Here is an 18,307-nt window from a genome sequence, read left to right as displayed (position 1 = left end):
CTGATTAATCATTTGCTTGAATAGGAATTCATATCCCGAATTGACAAAATGGAGTTTACCCCAACCCTGGGGTGTATTCGTTAGTGCACACTGTAGCAAAACGCTCTGAAACAAATCTTGACCATAGAAGAACACATTTACCCTAGTCATCATGGGCTCCGACAGAATGGAGGAGAGCAGGAGGAGAGCTTCTGAAGGACTGTTTAACACTCTGGAATCGGAACATTTTTCGCTTTATTTTTCTTCCCTTCTTGGTAAGGATGGGAAAAAAACGAGACATTCTCCGGAACTTTTCAAAACAGAATTTCACAGCAAAAAGGAAACCCATCACCCCTCTCTCCGTCACATTTTCACTGATGGGTTGGGCTCTTTAGTTTCTTACATTTTCTCAGACGAAGTAGGAAGAATACAGTAAACGTCATTCTCACAATGAAAAACACGGACAGTTGTAATATTTTGTGGCATGCTTGTACCTTTTCATAGTAAAGCAGGTCTTGACAGGAATCTTATGAAAATAAGGTATAAGGACTCTTCTAACACATAAATGTTCAGGAATCTGAGGGGACAACTAAAACAGAAAAGAAAAACGAACCAACGGAAATGAGTCTTGAAGGTCCCTGCCTTTTGGCAATGAAGGAACTTTGAGAAAGAGGGATCTGTTCCCCCACTCTCCAGCCCCTCTCACGGGCTGGATTTGGCCCATGTGTATTTGCACAAGTGTGAGTATGACAAGTCCCTGGCCACCTGAGTAGGATATGGCCTGCGTGTGTAGGTAAATGTGTATGTATATGTGTGTGTTTAGTCCCGGCAGGCAGGCCAGCAGCCACCTCAGGAGGTGTTGGTGATTGGTTTGTACTTCTTGAGGCGGGTCCACTGTCCTGTGGAGTAGTTCATCTCAAACACCGTGTCCACCAGCATGGTGGTGCTGCCTGTGCCGTCCGCCTTGGGCAGGATCTCGGTGTGCTCGCTTAGCTTGATCTGGATGATGTCGCCCTGCTCCGGACACGGGTTCTCTGGAAGAGGGGAGACACCAACATGTAGAGGTGTAGTTGGTGTGTGTCACTGCAGGAGAACTCGCAGTGGAGCGAGAGTGTTTTAAAAGGTTTGTGTGTAGCCAGCTCCGCCTCCAGAGCACTTGAACATACCCACGCATTACTAAAAACATTACTAGTACGTTAAACTCATACAGCATGCCACTAAGTGGACATACTCCAGCACAGGTCTGTTGCACCTTAATTGGGGAGGACGGACTCGTGGTAACGGCTGGAGCGTAAAATCAGTGGAATGGAATCAAATACGTGGGAATTTGCCATTCCACCTCTCCGTTCCAGCCCTTATTATGAGCCGTCCTGCTCTCAGCAGCATCCCCCTGTACTTGAGGGAATATTTCTTCTCCGTTGCAAAAAGCTGTTACTTATGACAAAAACTTTGCAATTTCCAACAGTACAAAACTCACACGCTAGGTGGACTTAATCTAGGAAAATGGGAGTATTTGCACAAAGCAGTACAGTACCTCTGGATCCGGCCATGAAGCCCAGGATGAGAGCTTTCTCTGGTCTGGTGACCTTGTTAGCGGTCTTGAACATTTCCTGAGCAGCATACATCTGTTCTCTCTGGGGGGGACCACAACACATGGCACAGAGATTACACCACACTGCATGCATTTACATTTTAGACATTTAGCAGATGCTCTTATACAGAGTCACTTACAGTCACAGTGCATTCAAGGCAAAACTACATAACTTAAGTAAAACCACCATCCCATGCCAATCCACCATTACAAATACTGAACTACAATCTCTACAGTCAGTGTTTGTATGTAAGCGCAACATTCTCGCATAGTAACACAAGTTCATCTTAGAATGCATGCTCAATATATCCCTTCATTCTAAGTAGTATAGTGGTGCGAATGTTGGAACAGAGTCCCAATGATGCCTTTATCCAACTCACAGTGAGCGAGAGGTTCTTTTTGGGCTGGGGCGTGCTGGGCTGGGGGGTAGCGGGGGGCTGTGTGGCTGGGGTCTCGGGCTGCGTGGCAATGGCGGCAGCTGGGGGGCCGTTGCTGCTGGCAGGGGTGCTGGCTGGCGTGTTGGGGGAGGCGGGGGCGGTGGGGCTGGCGGCCGTGTTGCCGGCATTGTACATGGGCGTCCTTTGTTTGAACTGGCCGGGGAGGGTGGTGGCGGCAGCGCTGGGCGTGGCCGACTCCTCAGGCTGTCGACCCGACTGCAGGGCGTCGCGCCCTGAACCACCCGCATTCGCTAGAGAAAGAAGAGGATGAATGAAGACTCAGTTTTTCGACATCTGAGACTATCGCTCTATCAATCGCTAATTGGTTGTGCAGAAGATTGGATAGGAGTAAGTACGGATGGAAATCTTGTCAGAACTTTGTCAATCCAGGTAGTTTGTCAAACCAATACATCAAATTCCATGTGGTGTATCAAAAGGCAAGCTGCTACGAGGATTGTATATCAAGCTGCCTCGCTACAGAAACAAGAGACTGCCCTATAGACCGTTCTGGCTCAGACAAGGCTTTAATTGTCAATTGTCCAGGGCTTATTTACTCAATATGCTACAACCGTGCCATATTGCAAAAACCAACTTCGTATAAGACCAAATGGAGGGTAACAGATATCTAGGTGTGTGAAGTTCGCTCTCACCTGGCTGCGTCTCTGAACTGGGAATGTAGGAGGAGGAGGGGACCATACTGGGAGTAGCAGGCAGGTAACTCGTAGACGGCAGGGCGCTCTCGTTGTTCAACGCACCCAGTTTCTGAAAACACCCGTTGGAATAGGTTACAATTCAATACATCACTTTGTAAATTGCGTGAGTGTCTCTCTTCCTACCTGTGTAGACACCAGTCCAGCAGCATAGTCTGGTGTAGCATTCTCCACCACAGCCTCCTCTTTGGCAGCTTTCTCCCCAGCCTCTGTTTCTGTACCACGAGAGAAAGAGATCAATAAGGATGAGTGAGTCAAAGACGGTGAATAATAGTGAAGACTGCTAGCTAGATAGAGATACAGTGCCTTCAGAAAGTATTCAGACACCTTGACTTTTTCCACATTTTGTTATGTTACAGCCTTATTCTAAAATGGATTAAACAATTAAAAATCCTTAGCAATATATACACAATACCCCATAATGAAAAAGCGAACACGGGTTTAGAAATGTTTGTACATTTATCAAATATAAAAAAACAAATAACCTTATTTACATAAGTATTCAGACCCTTTGCTATGAGACTCGAAATTGAGCTCAAGTGCATCCTGTTTCTATTGATCAACTTTGAGATGTTTCTACAAGTTGGAGTCCACCTTTGGTAAATTCAATTGATTGGACAGGATTTGGAAAGGCACACACCTGTCTATATAAAAAGGTCCCACAGTTGACAGTGCATGTCAGAGCAAAAACCAAACCATGAGGTTGAAGGAATTGTCCGTAGAGCTCCGAGACAGGATTGTGTCGAGGCACAGATCTGGTCTTCACCAGATCTAAAAAAAAAACAATTCTGCAACATTGAAGATCCCCAAGAACACAATGGCCTCCATCATTTTAAATAGAAGTTTGGAACCATTAAGACTTTTCCTAGAGCTGGCCGCCCGACCAAACTGAGCAATCGGACGAGAAGGGCCTTTGTCAGGGAGGTGACCAAGAATCCGACAGTCACTGACAGAGCTCTAGAGTTCCTCTGTGGAGATGAGAGAACCTTCCAGAAGGACAACCATCTCTGCAGCACTTCACCAATCAGGCCTTTATGGTAGAGTGGCCAGACGGAAGCCACTACTCAGTAAAAAGGCACGTGACAGCCCGCTTGGAGTTTGCCAAAAGACACCTAAAGGACTCAGACCATGAGAACCAAGATTCTCTGGTCTGATGAAACCAAGATTGAACTCTTTGGCCTGAATGCCAAGCTTCACGTCTGGAGAAATCCTGGAACCATCCCTACGGTGAAGCATGGTGGTGGCAGCATCACGCTGTGGGGATGTTTTTCAGCGGCAGGGACTGGGAGACTAGTCAGGATCGAGGGAAAGATGAACGGAGCGAAGTACAGAGAGATCCTTGATGAAAACCTGCTCCAGAGTGCTCAGGACCTCAGACTGGGGTGAAGGTTCACCTTCCAACAGGACGAGCCTAAGCACACAGCCAAGACAACGCTGAGTGGCTTCGGGTCAAGTCTCTGAATGTTCTTTAGTGGCCCAGCCAGAGCCCAGCCAGAGCCCGGACTTGAACCCAATCGAACATCTCTGGAGAGACCTGAAAATAGCTGTGCAGCGTCGCTCCCATCCAACCTGACAGAGCTTGAGAGGATCTGTGGAGAAGAACGGGAGAAACTCCACAAATACAGCTGTGCCAAGCTTTTAGCGGCATACCCAAGAAGACGAGGCTGTAATTGCTGTCAAAAGTGCTTCAACAAAGTACTGAAAAGGGTATTTTTTAAAATACATTTGCTAAAATGAATAAACAGTTTTTGCTTTGTCATTATGGGGTAGTGTGAAAATTGATGGGTGAAAAAAAGTAGCAATTTTAGAATAATGCTTGTAATGTAGCAAAATGTGGAAAAAGTCAAGGGGTCTGAATACTTTCCGAATGCACTGATCAAAAATATTAATAAATGCATTTACCCAAAGTCTTTCTTCTCCTCTTTGCCTCTCTACCAGCTCCCACCATATCGAGCTCTGAGATGTCTAACAACTAAAGAACAGATAATAATGTGCATCAGACTCGCTTAACACATTGAACCATCAATTTAAAATGACAATCCTTTCAATACAGCTTCCCATCAGGGTTTCTGTTAGCCGGTAATAGCCGGCTTTTGGCATAAAAATACATTTAAAAAAGACCGTAAATAAAATGCATTTAATTCTGCAAAAAAATGTATAATCCCATTGCTAAATAATGCTTTGCCAATTCATTGATGAAAATACATAATCAAAATGTTATTTGTCACATGCACCAAATACAACAGAGTAGACCTTAACCAACCAAGCCCTTAACCAACAATGCAGTTTTTAGAAAAATACCTAAGAAATAAAAGTAACAAAGGCTATACACAGGGGGTACTGGTACAGAGTCAATGTGCGGGGGGCACCAGTTAGTCGAGGTAATATGGACATGTAGGTAGAGTTATTAAAGTGACTATGCATAGATAAGAGAGTAGCAGCAGCGTAAAAAAGGAGGGCCATGCAAATAGTCTGGGTAGCCATTTGATTAGATGTTCAGGAGTCTTATGGCTTGCGTTAGAAGCTGTTTAGAAGCCTTTTGGACCTAGACTTGGCGCTCCGGTACCTCTTGCCGTGCGGTAGCATAGAGAAGTCTGTGACTTGGGTGGCTAGAGTCTGACAATTTTTAGGGCCTTCCTCTAACACTACATCACTTCCTCTCACAGGCAGTGATGCAACTAGTCAGGATGCTCTCAGATGGTGCAGCTGTAAAACCTTTTGAAGATCGGAGGACCCATGCCAAATCTTTTCAGTCCCCTGAGGGGGAAATAGGCTTTGTCGTGCCCTCTTCTCGACTGTCTTGGTGTGTTTGGACCATGATAGTTTGTTGGTGATGTTGGCACCAAGGAACTTGAAGCTCTCAACCTGCTCCACTGCAGCCCCGTCGATGAGAATGGGGGCATGCTCGGTCCTCCTTTTCCTATAGTCCACAATTATCTCCTTTGTCTTGATCACATTGAGGGAAAGGTTGTTGTCCTGGTACCACACGGCCAGGTCTCTTACCCCCTCCCTCATTGTCCACTGTTGTGTCATCGGCTAACTTGGTGTTGGAGTCGTGGCTGGCCGTGTAGTCGTGAGTGAACAGGGAGTACAGGAGGGGACTGAGCACACACCCCAGAGGGGCTCCCCGTGTTGAGGATCAGCGTGGAGGATGTGTTGTTACCTACCCATACCACCTGGGGGTAGCCTGTCAGGAAGTCCAGGATCCAGTTGCAGAGGGAGGTGTTTAGTCCCCGGGTCCTTAGCTTTCTTGATGAGCTTTGAGGGCACAATGGTGTTGAACGCTGAGCTGTAGTCATTGAATAGCATCTCACATAAGTGTTCCATTTGTCCAGGTGGGAAAGGGCAGTGCGGAGTGCAATAAAGATTGCAGCATCTGTGGATCTGTTGGGGTGGTATGCAAATTGAAGTGGGTCTGTGTTGTGAGCCATGACCAGCCTTTCAAAGCACTTCATGGCTACAGACGTGAGTGCCAAAGGTCTGTAGTCATTTAGGCAGGTTACCTTAGTGTTCTTGGGCATAGGGACTATGGTGGTCTGTTTGAAACATGTTGGTATTACAGACTGACAGAAAGAGGTTGAAAATGTCAGTGAAGACACTTGCCAGTTGGTCAGCGCATGCTCGGAGTACACGTCCTGGTAATCCGTCTGGCCCTGCGGCCTTGTGAATGTTGACCTGTTTTAAAGGTCTTACGTCGGCTGCGGAGAGCGTGATCACACAGCAGTGATTTCGCTATTCGTTACTCGTCTTATTGGCTGAGGAAAAGTAAATGTGGACAGTTATTTTAAAAACTTCCAAGTGTGCATCGGAATTCAGGAACAAGGATGCACACCGTTGCATCCTGGAGTTGCATGTTCTGTTAAGATGAATTACCATAATCTAAATGTGATTTTGGTTATTCTGAGCACCGTGCGTGGACGTCCTAATCAGTTTACGCACCCAATACATTTGGGTCCAGTACATTTCTCAAATGTCCGGTAAATTAAAATGCTCCTGGTCAAATGTCCAGCACCACATTTTCATAACGGAAACCCTGCTTCCTGTCTATTGTGAAAATCCTTATTTTCTTACAAAATAACATATTGGTTTCCTTACTATATAAGTAGCCTATGAACGAGGTTAGACAGCAATCCATGCTTTGGTTTTGCTTGTGTGGCCACTGTCCGAAAACAAAACCAAAGCATGGATTGCGATCTTACCTTGTCCATAGACTGCTTGCAGGATGAGGAAATCAATGTAATTTTGTACTTTGGGTGAACTATCCCTTAAAAGAAAACAAGGTCACTTGTTAAGGCCCCTTCGTTACCTTGACTCCCCTCTCCTTGCGCAGGGGCGTCCGTGCAGGGGCTATGGGTGTGCGGTTGCTCGGCGGGCTGAACATACTGGGGGTGGTGGGGCTGCGGAATGGGGCTTTGGGGATCCCCTTGAGGGGTGCTGGAAGGGAGAGTATAAAACATGATATCTCAGCAACCAATTAGACACCCGTGGGTATGAATGTGTGTGTAAGTGTTCATATGCATAGTCTTAGCAACAACGAGTATTGTAATTGCTGTGTGTGTGTGTCAAACTCACTGGTGGTGTCAATCTTCTTGACCAGGCCTCTTCCTTTTGCATGGAAAGGCACTCCCGCTGTCTTCTTCAGCTGTTGAGCCGTCTCTGTGGCTGAAACCACAACAGAATGTGAGGCAAAAATATTTTGCAATGGAAAATGTTTAAAACAACTAATTTAGTTAAAGTTCCATACAGTTTCGTCCTGTTTGCTTCCGTTGGATTCCTAGTGAATACACCAGAGTGTGCTGTTCATTTGGCACCAAACAGAAGAAAACAAATAGGGAGGGACTACATGAACTTGTCCAATAAGAAACGTTCATATTCATTTTCCAGTGCGTGCTGTAATGAACATGAGTCATGACCATTCACTAATGTGAAAAAGACCATTCACTAAACTGGCACAAAAGGTAGGGCCCTATAAAATAGGTGGGCTATTTAACGATAGACTATGTACAGCTGCAGCGATCGGTTAGCTGCTCAGATAGCAGATGTTTGAAGTTGGTGAGGGAGATAAGTCTCCAACGATTTTTGCAATTCGTTCCAGTCACAGGCAGCAGAGAACTGGAACGAAAGGCGGCCAAATGAGGTGTTGGCTTTAGGGATGATCAGTGAGATACACCTGCTGGAGCGCGTGCTACGGATGGGTGTTGCCATCGTGACCAGTGAACTGAGATAAGGCGGAGCTTTACCTAGCATGGACTTGTAGATGACCTGGAGCCAGTGGGTCTGGCGACGAATATGTAGCGAGGGCCAGCCGACTAGAGCATACAGGTCGCAGTGGTGGGTGGTATAAGGTGCTTTAGTGACAAAACGGATGGCACTGTGATAAACTGCATCCAGTTTGCTGAGTAGAGTGTTGGAGGCAATTTTGTAGATGACATCGCCGAAGTCGAGGATCGGTAGGATAGTCCGTTTTTACAAAGGACAGGAGACCCGAAACATGGCGAGCCTAAGTCCAAATAATTTATTTTCAAGATGGAATAACACTGTCAGCGTAAACTTAAATGACAAACTAGTATGTAGAAAAGATAGACCTATATATCTTTAAATACATATGAGAACTAACAATCACTCAAATAAAAGCCAGACTAAAACAATGATTTCAGAAGTATTGACTAGTTAAAATGTTTGAGCATAAGGACACAACATTAGCCATGGCAAAATGCATAGAATTGCAGGAAACTTACTTAAAGTGCAAAATTTTCTCTCAGCTCCAGCTTGAGGGAGCAGTCTCTGGAAAGGACTTGTCTGTCCATATACACCAGTGTACAAATGAGTGTACAAAACCGTAGGAACGCCTTCCTGATATTGAGTTGCACCCCCTTTTACCCTCAGAACAGCCTCAAGCCGTCAGAGCATGGATCGAAAGCATTCCACAGGGTTGCTTGATGGCCCATGTTGACTCCAATGCGTCCCTCAGTTGTGTTAAGTTGGCTGGATGTCCTTTGGGTAGTGGACCATTTTTAATACACATGGGAAACTGTTGAGCATGAAAAACCCAGCAGCGCTGCAGTTCTTGACGCCTGGCACCTACTACCACACCTCATTCAAAGGCACTTAAATCTTTGGTCTTGCCCATTAACCCTCTGAATGGCACACAGACAATCCATGTCTCAAATCCTTTGTTTTTTAACCCATCTCCTCCCCTACATCTACACTTACAGAAGTGGATTTACCAAGTGACATCCATAAGGGATCATAGCTTTCACCTGGTCCGTCTAGGTCACGGACAAAGCAAGTGTTCCTAATGTTTTGTCCAGACTTTTTAGATTGTGTGTAGTTAGCTATTCTGCACTTTGAGCTAGAGAAACAAGCATTTCACTGCACCTGCGATAACATCCACAAATCTGTGTACACGACCAATAAACTTAAGTAATTTTGATTTGCAGAAAATTTGCTTAACTGATCAAGTTCTCTCCACTCCATAACAAAATGTGTGAAAAGAAAAATGCATATAATTTCCTTCAAGAAATTGGCTTTAAAACAATGAAATTCTCTCAACCGCCAAGATGGGGGCCTCAAAAACATTCTTGCCCAAAGCCTTGACTGAATTCAGCCGCACTGATGGGCTGACCGTGCCACGCCCACCACCGTAGCCCTTTTTTGATACAGAAAAAGCCCTGGGACCACCTGAAGAGTCTAAAGTGGCTTAACTTTCTCATCTGCTTTCCTTCATCTGCACTGACGTGTGAAAAACAAATGGATAAGTGAAAGCAACTCCCAAGTAAGCATCCACCATATAACTTTTGCTTTTCAGAGCAGGGGCCACATTCATTAAGCGTCTCAGAGTAAGAGTTGTGATCTAAGATCTGCCTTTTAGATCATAATGAGTAACATTACATGGACAGGGGGAACATGATCCTTGATCAGTATTCCTAGGCTCCAGATGAAGAAGATGACGAGGATGCCACTTTAGACTATTGACATGCACCCAGGGTGAGTGGATCGAGTGAAGTGTCTTCTCTTACATTTCTGCAGCAGCTCTGCCCTGAGGGTGGCGCTCTTGGGCTTCCTCTTGAGCTGGAAGTGTTTGACGGGGGGCGTGAGTGGGCCCACCAGGGTGGTCAGGGCGCTTTTGTTCAGGTACTGGCACTCCAGAGGGAGCATGGCTGACGCCTCACACTCACTCACTGCAGGGGGAGAACAATCAAATGTATTTATAAAGCCCTTTTTACACAAGCAGTTAACACTGTTTTTACAGCATCTCAAACCTAGACGCCAAAGAGTGAAGGAAACAGGCAGGTGCAACCAACAAGTATCTGCACAAGCACTAACATGTTCACAGGTGATAAAGAAAAAGTAGGACTCTGATAGATGGCCAACCAACAGGTGATGTCAGAACAGCACCAAAATGCTGGAACCTGCATCCTATTCCATACTACAAATTCCCCAAGCACAGTTTACATAATCACAGTCATTCCAGTTGTAAAGCTAGAACCAAGACCCTCAATGTCCCCTTCTGCTCTCATTTTACTCTTGACTTGTGACCCCTAGCCTATGGTAGTGTATCCACCTTTCTCCCGGAGCTCGCCCAAGATGTCCTGTACGTTAGGGTTCTGCTCCTCCAGGTCCAGGTTGAGAGAGCCTGTCTCTGGGAAGGACTTAAGGATATCTGCCACCATCAGTACCCAGGGCTCAGAGTCCACCGTGGCCAGCTGGATGATCTCTGATAGGGCCTCCTTCATCTGCATGTCAAAGGAGGTGATTGGGGAGGTTAGTAGAGCAAGATTAATTAAAAAATAAATACACTTTTAGCATTCAATCTTGTGGAATGGTCATGTGTCTTTAGGCTTTACATGCATACATGGCTCACAGTATGCATTGCTGTCTGTTGATAGGAAGAAATCGATTATAGAATCTCCATGGGGCAGGGTGTATATGGGCATAAGAGGGAGGTGGAGGTTAGAGCAGGGCACAGAAACAGAATACATCCAACTACTACACCTTCAATATAGTGTGTGTGCTGACTTTGTTTCCTGGCATGTTGGGCTGTCAGTAGCTAACATGGGCATCCAGGAGGACCGTAAAACTGGGGTTGAGTGCAGGAGACTTCAGGGCCTCTATGATAGACGAGCAAGGGACAAGGCCAAGCACATTATAGAGGACCCCACACAGTCTTGCCCAATGTTTTGAGCTTCTGTCCTCCAGAAGGAGATATAAAGTCCCACAGTTCAGCAATAATAGGAGCTGGACAAGTTTAATTCTGGCAGCTTTCAGGCTTCTGAACAGTGGGACATGGGAAAGATGTATGCCCAATACATGGTCAAACAGTAGGCCGCAGGGACTGTGAATGACGGTGATAATGCATTACAGGATATGTCGATTTTGTTATGGTCATTAAATTGAAATGACACGTATAAATGTATACAGGTAGCTAATTCAATCAATTAATCATCACAGAACTATAATAAGTAAACAAATCAATGTCGAGAAATTGTAGTGCACCAGGTTTACAACAAGTTGTAGTTAAGAAGCAAGACTGTATCAAAGTTAACAGAACGTTTAGCTATTAGACGATTAAAAAAAAAAAAAAAAAAAATTAAAGGCTGTTTCCCAATTTTGACTTGTAACCTAACTCGCTGGTTACGCCCTCCAAAATGGCACAAGCAGCCTGGCAGACATGCGAATCCACTTGGAGTGACAAAGCTCCGAGAAGTTTTGAGCATTTGAACGCTTCTCGGACGAACAACAAAAAAAAAAATCACGACTACACTACAAACAGGTTCAATGTTACACGTCAGGCTAGACAGCTAACTAAGTGTTTGTGAAAGCAATCCATGTGCGTTAGGTAAACAAATGAACAAATGACAGAATGAGCCTAAACAAACGACAGTTAGCTAGCTAACTACCTCTTGGCTGTAGACACTTGGCTCTTCCGAACAGGTCTCCCTAAGCAAAGAGTCTAAGCCATATGCAGCTAGATAAGTGTACCCTGAAAACGGTTAGATTGTAAACATGGTGTAATATACTTCCCACTCAGGAAATATTAACGTTAGTTAGAAACTCGACCAAGGCTGCATGCTGCAGAACCCCATTTAAACTAACTAGTAGCAGTGGCTAACTAGTGTTCAGTCAGTCATATAGCAAGCAACTCGCGTACCCACCTCATCAACAGTCCGCCTCGGAAGATGCAGCATCCCGAGCAAGATTTTTAGCTTTACTGGGGGCGACAAACTCGAAAAACACAACCGTATATTGTCGATAACTGAAACAGTGAGGAGTGAAGCAATACTAGAAGGCGCCCAAAGTTCGTCTGTTGATCCTAGTTTATTATGGAGCCACAGGCCGGTATCGCTATCCTTCATCGACGCCATCTTGGAAAAAGAAGCGTTTTGAGTTCGGGCATTTTAAAAGGCTACCTAGCTAAGAAAACTTAGAACGGTTGGTTAGGACACACCCACCATGTTCGTGCTGAGTGCTAACGTGGATCCTTGGGACGTCCTTACACTAAACCCTAACCTTAAACCATTTTAAATGTCGCCCTAAGGATTCTACATATCAAGGACCCCATGTTCATGTCGAGGGAGATCAAAGGAACACACATCTCTCTTACCTATCCAAAAAACAAATGTAATTTTACATGGCCTTTTGAAAATATGGAATTTACAGAACACTTGAGATGTACGTCTGTAACATCATTGCTGTTTGACCCTAATGGGAATGCTGACTTCCCTTTTGCAAATAAGTCTAATAATACAAACCATTTTCTTGAAATTGACTTGGAGAGTGCACTAATGTGTAGGAATTAATGGTCAGTGTACGTGCGGATAATATTTATTGTACAACCATTTCTGTATAAGGTTATGCAAATAAGCGACTGTGAAGAAATGTGAACAATATTAGCGAACCAGTGAGGCCAACATTCAATTTGGGATGAATAAATTAAATGAATAAAATAATTTAGCGTAGGCCTAATTTTACGGAATTTGTGGAGGGATAATCCGTTTGCCTAATTTACAGTTGCCACAGTCACAACAACTAAACCCTAACCACACTGCTAAATGTATGCATAACATTAAATTATTTTACATTTTATGAGCCAATTTTGGTTTTGTGGCTGTGGTAACGAGTGACTACGCTCAAAGGGTTTTATACGCATGCGCTTTGAATTAATATTCAACAGAATCGTCTTGAGGTGGGCGTCTTTCGGCAGGCTACATTGTTTTTATTTTCTTTAAAATATCACCCACAGTGAGTAGGCCTACATTAAATGTTATACTGTTCTTAGTTATATTTCCGATACTTTTTTTATGAAAAAAAGATTGGCCCATTTAAAACGTGATCTCCGCATCTGTGATGTTCTTATGGATGCTGGTGTTGCTTTCTTTAGTCGTGGAAACGTAGCCTACAATCGTTTTCATATATCCTATCAATGCTTCGTTTATAAACGTAATTACATATCATAAGGAATCATATGCTAAAATTCGCCATTTCCATTTTCCAGGTCTTTCTCGTGTCATCTTGCACCGAGCATCAGTATGGTATCGAGCGGCTATTTGCAAGCGGTGATGCTGCTATTAGCGGTGCAGCTCTTGTGTTTTAGGCCAAGTGATGCTGAGCAGGAGGCAGGGACGGTAATCCCTGCTGAAAGTAAGTGGTTTTATTTAATATATTGTCTTTGTTGCATTTGCGATTATACACAATGAGCGGCTGTTACTGTAGTGTGGATGACTATTGTCTAGGTGTATAAAGAATTTAAAAAAATTCTAGGCCCCAAACACAATCAATTATGATTGATTGCCTAATCGATAGGTTATACCAATTGACAACAGCGATTGAGGAAGTGTATCAGCAGATAGGTATTGATTGTAAATATAAACGTCTTAAAATATTGTTTTTGTTTTCACTAATGCAGTAGCCTATAATGAATCATAATGAACACAGTTTTTATATTTTGTCACGTTGTCTTGCAGGTCGTCCATGTGTGGACTGTCATGCATTTGAATTCATGCAGAGGGCACTACAAGACCTTAAGAAGACTGCTTTCAACCTTGATGCCCGGGTAACAGTTGCGATCCCTTTCTTTTCAGTTACACTTTATGTTACAGCGTGTCATTTTATTAGGATCCCCATTAGCTGTTGCATAAGCAGCAGTTACTCTTCCTGGGGTCCACGCAAAACATGACATATGACATAATACAGAACATTACTAGAGAAGAACAGCTCATGGACAGAACTACATCAATTTACTAACTATTGTATTTACACATTGTTACACTTAATGCTTGAAGTGGGCCGTAGTTGTCCACCTTTGATTTTCTATTGATTGAGAACTGGCACCTGTTGAAGAATATTGTATTGCCTTTAATATATGATAAGTACCAGCAGTGGTGTAGTGGTGCCTGAAGAAGTGGGTATACTCTAATTTGACACACAAAAAAACAGCCCGACTGGCGAAGGAAATGTGTGAAAAAGTACATGTTTTCCTATAGTTTTTTTCAGGTTTTCATTCTCAATCACACTTTTTTTTTTAAAATAGAACAACAACGATGCTTTAAGGCAACAATGGGTAAGCAAAGCAGTTATTGCAAAAGTTTGGTCCGAAGTCTTATTTGAATCTTTGCGATGCGCAATTCAGTCATCATGCGGTGTTTGAACAATTCTCAAGGCTTTCACAAAACCTTCCCAATTAAATGTAGACTGCAAAGTAGGTCTACCTGGTAGAATGAAATGATGATGAATCGGAAGTGCATTTGTTTTTCAAACTCTGCCATCACGTACACTGTAGGTCTACATTGTATAGTACAGCAACACTGTTATTAGCCAAAAGGTCTCATGCTAGGTGCACAATTGAATTAATGGGCATCTAAACCCTCCCAGAATATTTCCGTTTTATTTTTCCCAGACCTCAAAATGGTCTCCTTATGTGGTTAATTAGCATTTCCTGGTATAAGTTGAAATGCCTTTCCTACCAGCTACGGGCTACCGATGTCGTTTTTCTGTGAGATGCTCCTGGTTGAGAGTTGTGTGCACTTGCTGACAGATTCATATTATTAAGATGTGAGTATACGCAATGCCCCCACTACCCCACTGTGTACCAGCACCTAAAATGAGTACCAGCACCTAAAATGAGTACCAGCACCTATTTCATTCCACTTCAAGCACTGGTTATGTCTGGGATAGTACTGAGTTGCTCCCTATAGATGCAGTAAAGAGGTCAATGGAACCGTTCTATTGACCAGATTAGCACACATTTGACAAATTTGATCTAACTAAGTGGATATTTGTCAAATCCATCATGATTTATGTATTGTAACAGACCTACAATGTGGTTACTTAAGTCCGATTTGGAATTATTTGGAAGTTTTCGCTGCATAACATTTAGAAGTTGTCCCTTTTCAGGTTTAGAAGAAGTGACTGCTAAATGCTAACTCCTGTTCGTATAAACTGGTTAGCATAGCTAGCGTACAGAAATCTGTGGTGGTAGTCCAGTCATTTTTAACTGTAATACAGTTGATTGGTTAAGATGACATGAACATTTGTTGGGGTTGACATCCATACAAGCATTATACTCCGGTTTCTACCTCAACATAGTGTGAAATACAGGGGGCGCAACTTTGGTTTTAGAAGTGGGGGGGACATATACATTTTTTATCCGGTCAACTAAACACTCCAAACAGCCTACCTGACCACTCGGAGACGTCCACATGGTCCTAAAGCACACCCTTATCTCGTTTTGTATCACACTCCAATGATAAAACCAGTACAAAGAAATACAATTTCAGAATATTGGGGGGACATCTCCCCTTTTTCCCCAGTGAAAGTTGCGCCTCTGGTGAAATACACACATAAACAATAGCCTAAATGTAAGCTATTTTTTCTGTGTTGAAATAAGGTGATTTGGGATCTTTCCTCCACGGCCCTTTCCCCCACATGTTGCCATGGCAATTACAATGTTTTGGTCGAGTTCGATGGACCTTTTTACCACATCTATACCCTGACCTGCTGTATAGTTCCTCTACAAGTCTTAGCCTAGTTTAAAAAGTTTACTCCGCCTAGTACTCCCTAACATGGCATTGCTTTTGTTTCCTCCTAGACTGAGACTCTGGTGTTGAGGGCAGAGAGGCGAGCCCTGTGTGACTGCATGCCCACTAATACCCTGCGCTGAGTGGAGTAGTGATGTGCCCCCCTATGGCAACCAACCCCACACCCACAATGGCCGGACACTTACTTTTACCCACTACAAACAACGCCTGGACTAGACAGTTGTCTCTCTGAGCTTCCTTCTATGGAATATTGTACCATTTAGTTTGCTAATTTGTACAACAGACACTTTATTTTCCTTGCTAACATATCACTATTGATATTGCAGTGGTTTAATTATTTAAAGATAAGATTTCATTTTATGAGTTTAGATGAGCCAGTCATGCGTTACTATGGCATGTAGGGCAAAGCCAACAACAGCTAGCCTATTGTCCCAGAACTCATGTCCATGTCTTATGTGAGGTTTTGTCTTATCTGAGGGATTTTGTGAAATAAAATACGATTTACACATTACACATTTAAGTTAAAGGGAAAAAAACACTTTCAATTTGGATGTAACCTATTAGTTGTGCTATAGCATAGTAGATCTGTAAATAGGTTCAATGGACAGACACCTTTTATTAAATGTGTGCCAATATGATCAGGATAATTAACATACACATAGATACACGCGAAGCAGCAGCATTACATTCAAAATAGTTGTTAATTAATAATAACATGCATAACATAACAAGCGTCTTGGAAAGTTATTTTTTATTGGCATGGCAACACCGGGCCTTTAGAATAAGTGTACTTTTTAGGTGTATGTGGTACCACGCATGTTTATAGGGTGTAGGCCTACACTCATCTCAACCAGTTGTTTATGGCAATCAGTTGTCTGAGGCACTTCATCATTTTGTTATATTCATCATATCTTTTGTCTTTATTCTGTCTATCTGAACTGTATGAAGATAAAAGTGTTGGATGATGTAGCGGTCAGGAGAATATAGACAAACATGCATATTTACCACTAAGACATAGGGACTGTAGAATATTGACAATGTATTGCTAAAATGGTAACTACAGAGGAGTATTATTAATAATAATAATGCTTTGTGTTTGTGTTGTTGCTTTCTTTGTTTCAAAATGTCAATAAGCTGCTTTTAGTAATGTCTTGTATGTTTTATTTAGTATTAAAGTCATTATTATAACTTTCGTCACTGTATGTATGCCTTTCTGATATCTTTTTAGTGGTTGTGGAAATAACTGAAGGCCAATCCCAAATGAACCCTAAACCCTACACCCTATGCACTTCAACAGATCTGAGAGGATTTGATTGGTACATTACAAGCTCTGTATTTCAGTGTCTGGCAAGCAACCCCAGGAGCAAGAGAACATTTGTTAATCAAGGTGTGTGTGTGTAATGTATAGTTTTGCTTCTTATACAGTGGGGCAAAAAAGTATGTAGTCAGCCACCAATTGTGCAAGTTCTCTCACTTAAAAAGATGAGAGAGGCCTGTAATTTTCATCATAGGTACACTTCAACTATGACATACAAAATGAGAAAAAAAATCCAGAAAATCACATTGTAGGATTTTTTATGAATTTATTTGCAAATTATGGTGGAAAATAAATATTTGGTCACCGACAAACAAGCAAGATTTCTGGCTCTCACATACCTGTAACTTCTTCTTTAAGAGGCTCCTCTGTCCTCCACTCGTTACCTGTATTAATGGCACCTGTTTGAACTTGTTATCAGTATAAAAGACACCTGTCCACAACCTCAAACAGTCACACTCCAAACTCCACTATGGCCAAGACCAAAGAGCTGTCAAAGGACACCAGAAACACAATTGTAGACCTGCACCAGGCTGGAAAGACTGAATCTGGTAAGCAGCTTGGTTTGAAGAAATCAACTGTGGGAGCAATTACTAGGAAATGGAAGACATACAAGACCACTGATAATCTCCCTCGATCTGGGGCTCCACACAAGATCTCAAAATGATCACAAGAACGGTGAGCAAAAATCCCAGAACCACACGGGGGGACCTAGTGAATGACCTGCAGAGAGCTGGGACCAAAGTAACAAAGCCTACCATCAGTAACACACTACGCCGCCAGGGACTCAAATCCTGCAGTGCCAGACGTGTCCCCCTGCTTAAGCCAGTACATGTCCAGGCCCGTCTGAAGTTTGCAAGAGAGCATTTGAATGATCCAGAAGAAGATTGGGAGAATGTCATATGGTCAGATGAAACCAAAATATAACTTTTTGGTAAAAACTCAACTAGTCGTGTTTGGAGGACAAAGAATGCTGAGATGCATCCAAAGAACACCATACCTACTGTGAAGCATGGGGGTGGAAACATCATGGTTGAAGTGTACCTATGATGAAAATGACAGGCATCCCTCATCTTTTTAAGAGGGAGAAGTTGCACAATTGGTGGCTGACTAAATACTTTTTTGCCCCACTGTAGATACTGCACAGCGCTATCCATCAGCGCTATCCATCCGCGCTATCCATCAGCGCTATCCATCCGCGCTATCCATCAGCGCTAGTGGCCGAGGCACATTGATTA

The 18,307-nt window shown here is 43.3% G+C and overlaps 2 protein-coding genes across 2 annotated transcripts; one reads left to right on the top strand and one right to left on the bottom strand.

The window, feature by feature from the left end:
• Positions 1–217: 217 nt before the first annotated feature.
• On the bottom strand, positions 218–12,314 carry nelfa (negative elongation factor complex member A). Its single transcript, XM_035783745.2, has 11 exons — positions 11,873–12,314; positions 10,282–10,453; positions 9,737–9,898; positions 7,290–7,379; positions 7,024–7,151; positions 4,620–4,689; positions 2,844–2,932; positions 2,658–2,769; positions 1,951–2,258; positions 1,514–1,613; positions 218–1,013 (listed from the first exon to the last, which is right to left on the bottom strand). Exons 1-11 carry the CDS (start codon positions 12,080–12,082, stop codon positions 829–831), a joined length of 1,626 nt encoding a protein of 541 aa, XP_035639638.1. The 5' UTR covers positions 12,083–12,314; the 3' UTR covers positions 218–828.
• Positions 12,315–12,850: 536 nt separating this feature from the next.
• On the top strand, positions 12,851–16,947 carry c13h4orf48 (chromosome 13 C4orf48 homolog). The gene is made up of 4 exons (XM_035783743.2): positions 12,851–12,903; positions 13,213–13,358; positions 13,682–13,770; positions 15,805–16,947. Exons 1-4 carry the CDS (start codon positions 12,866–12,868, stop codon positions 15,874–15,876), a joined length of 345 nt encoding a protein of 114 aa, XP_035639636.1. The 5' UTR covers positions 12,851–12,865; the 3' UTR covers positions 15,877–16,947.
• The last annotated feature ends 1,360 nt before the right edge of the window (positions 16,948–18,307 follow it).

This window comes from Oncorhynchus keta, chromosome 13, assembly GCF_023373465.1.
Source record: "Oncorhynchus keta strain PuntledgeMale-10-30-2019 chromosome 13, Oket_V2, whole genome shotgun sequence".
Lineage (NCBI taxonomy): Eukaryota > Metazoa > Chordata > Actinopteri > Salmoniformes > Salmonidae > Oncorhynchus > Oncorhynchus keta.
This window is presented reverse-complemented; position numbering and strand designations above follow the sequence as displayed.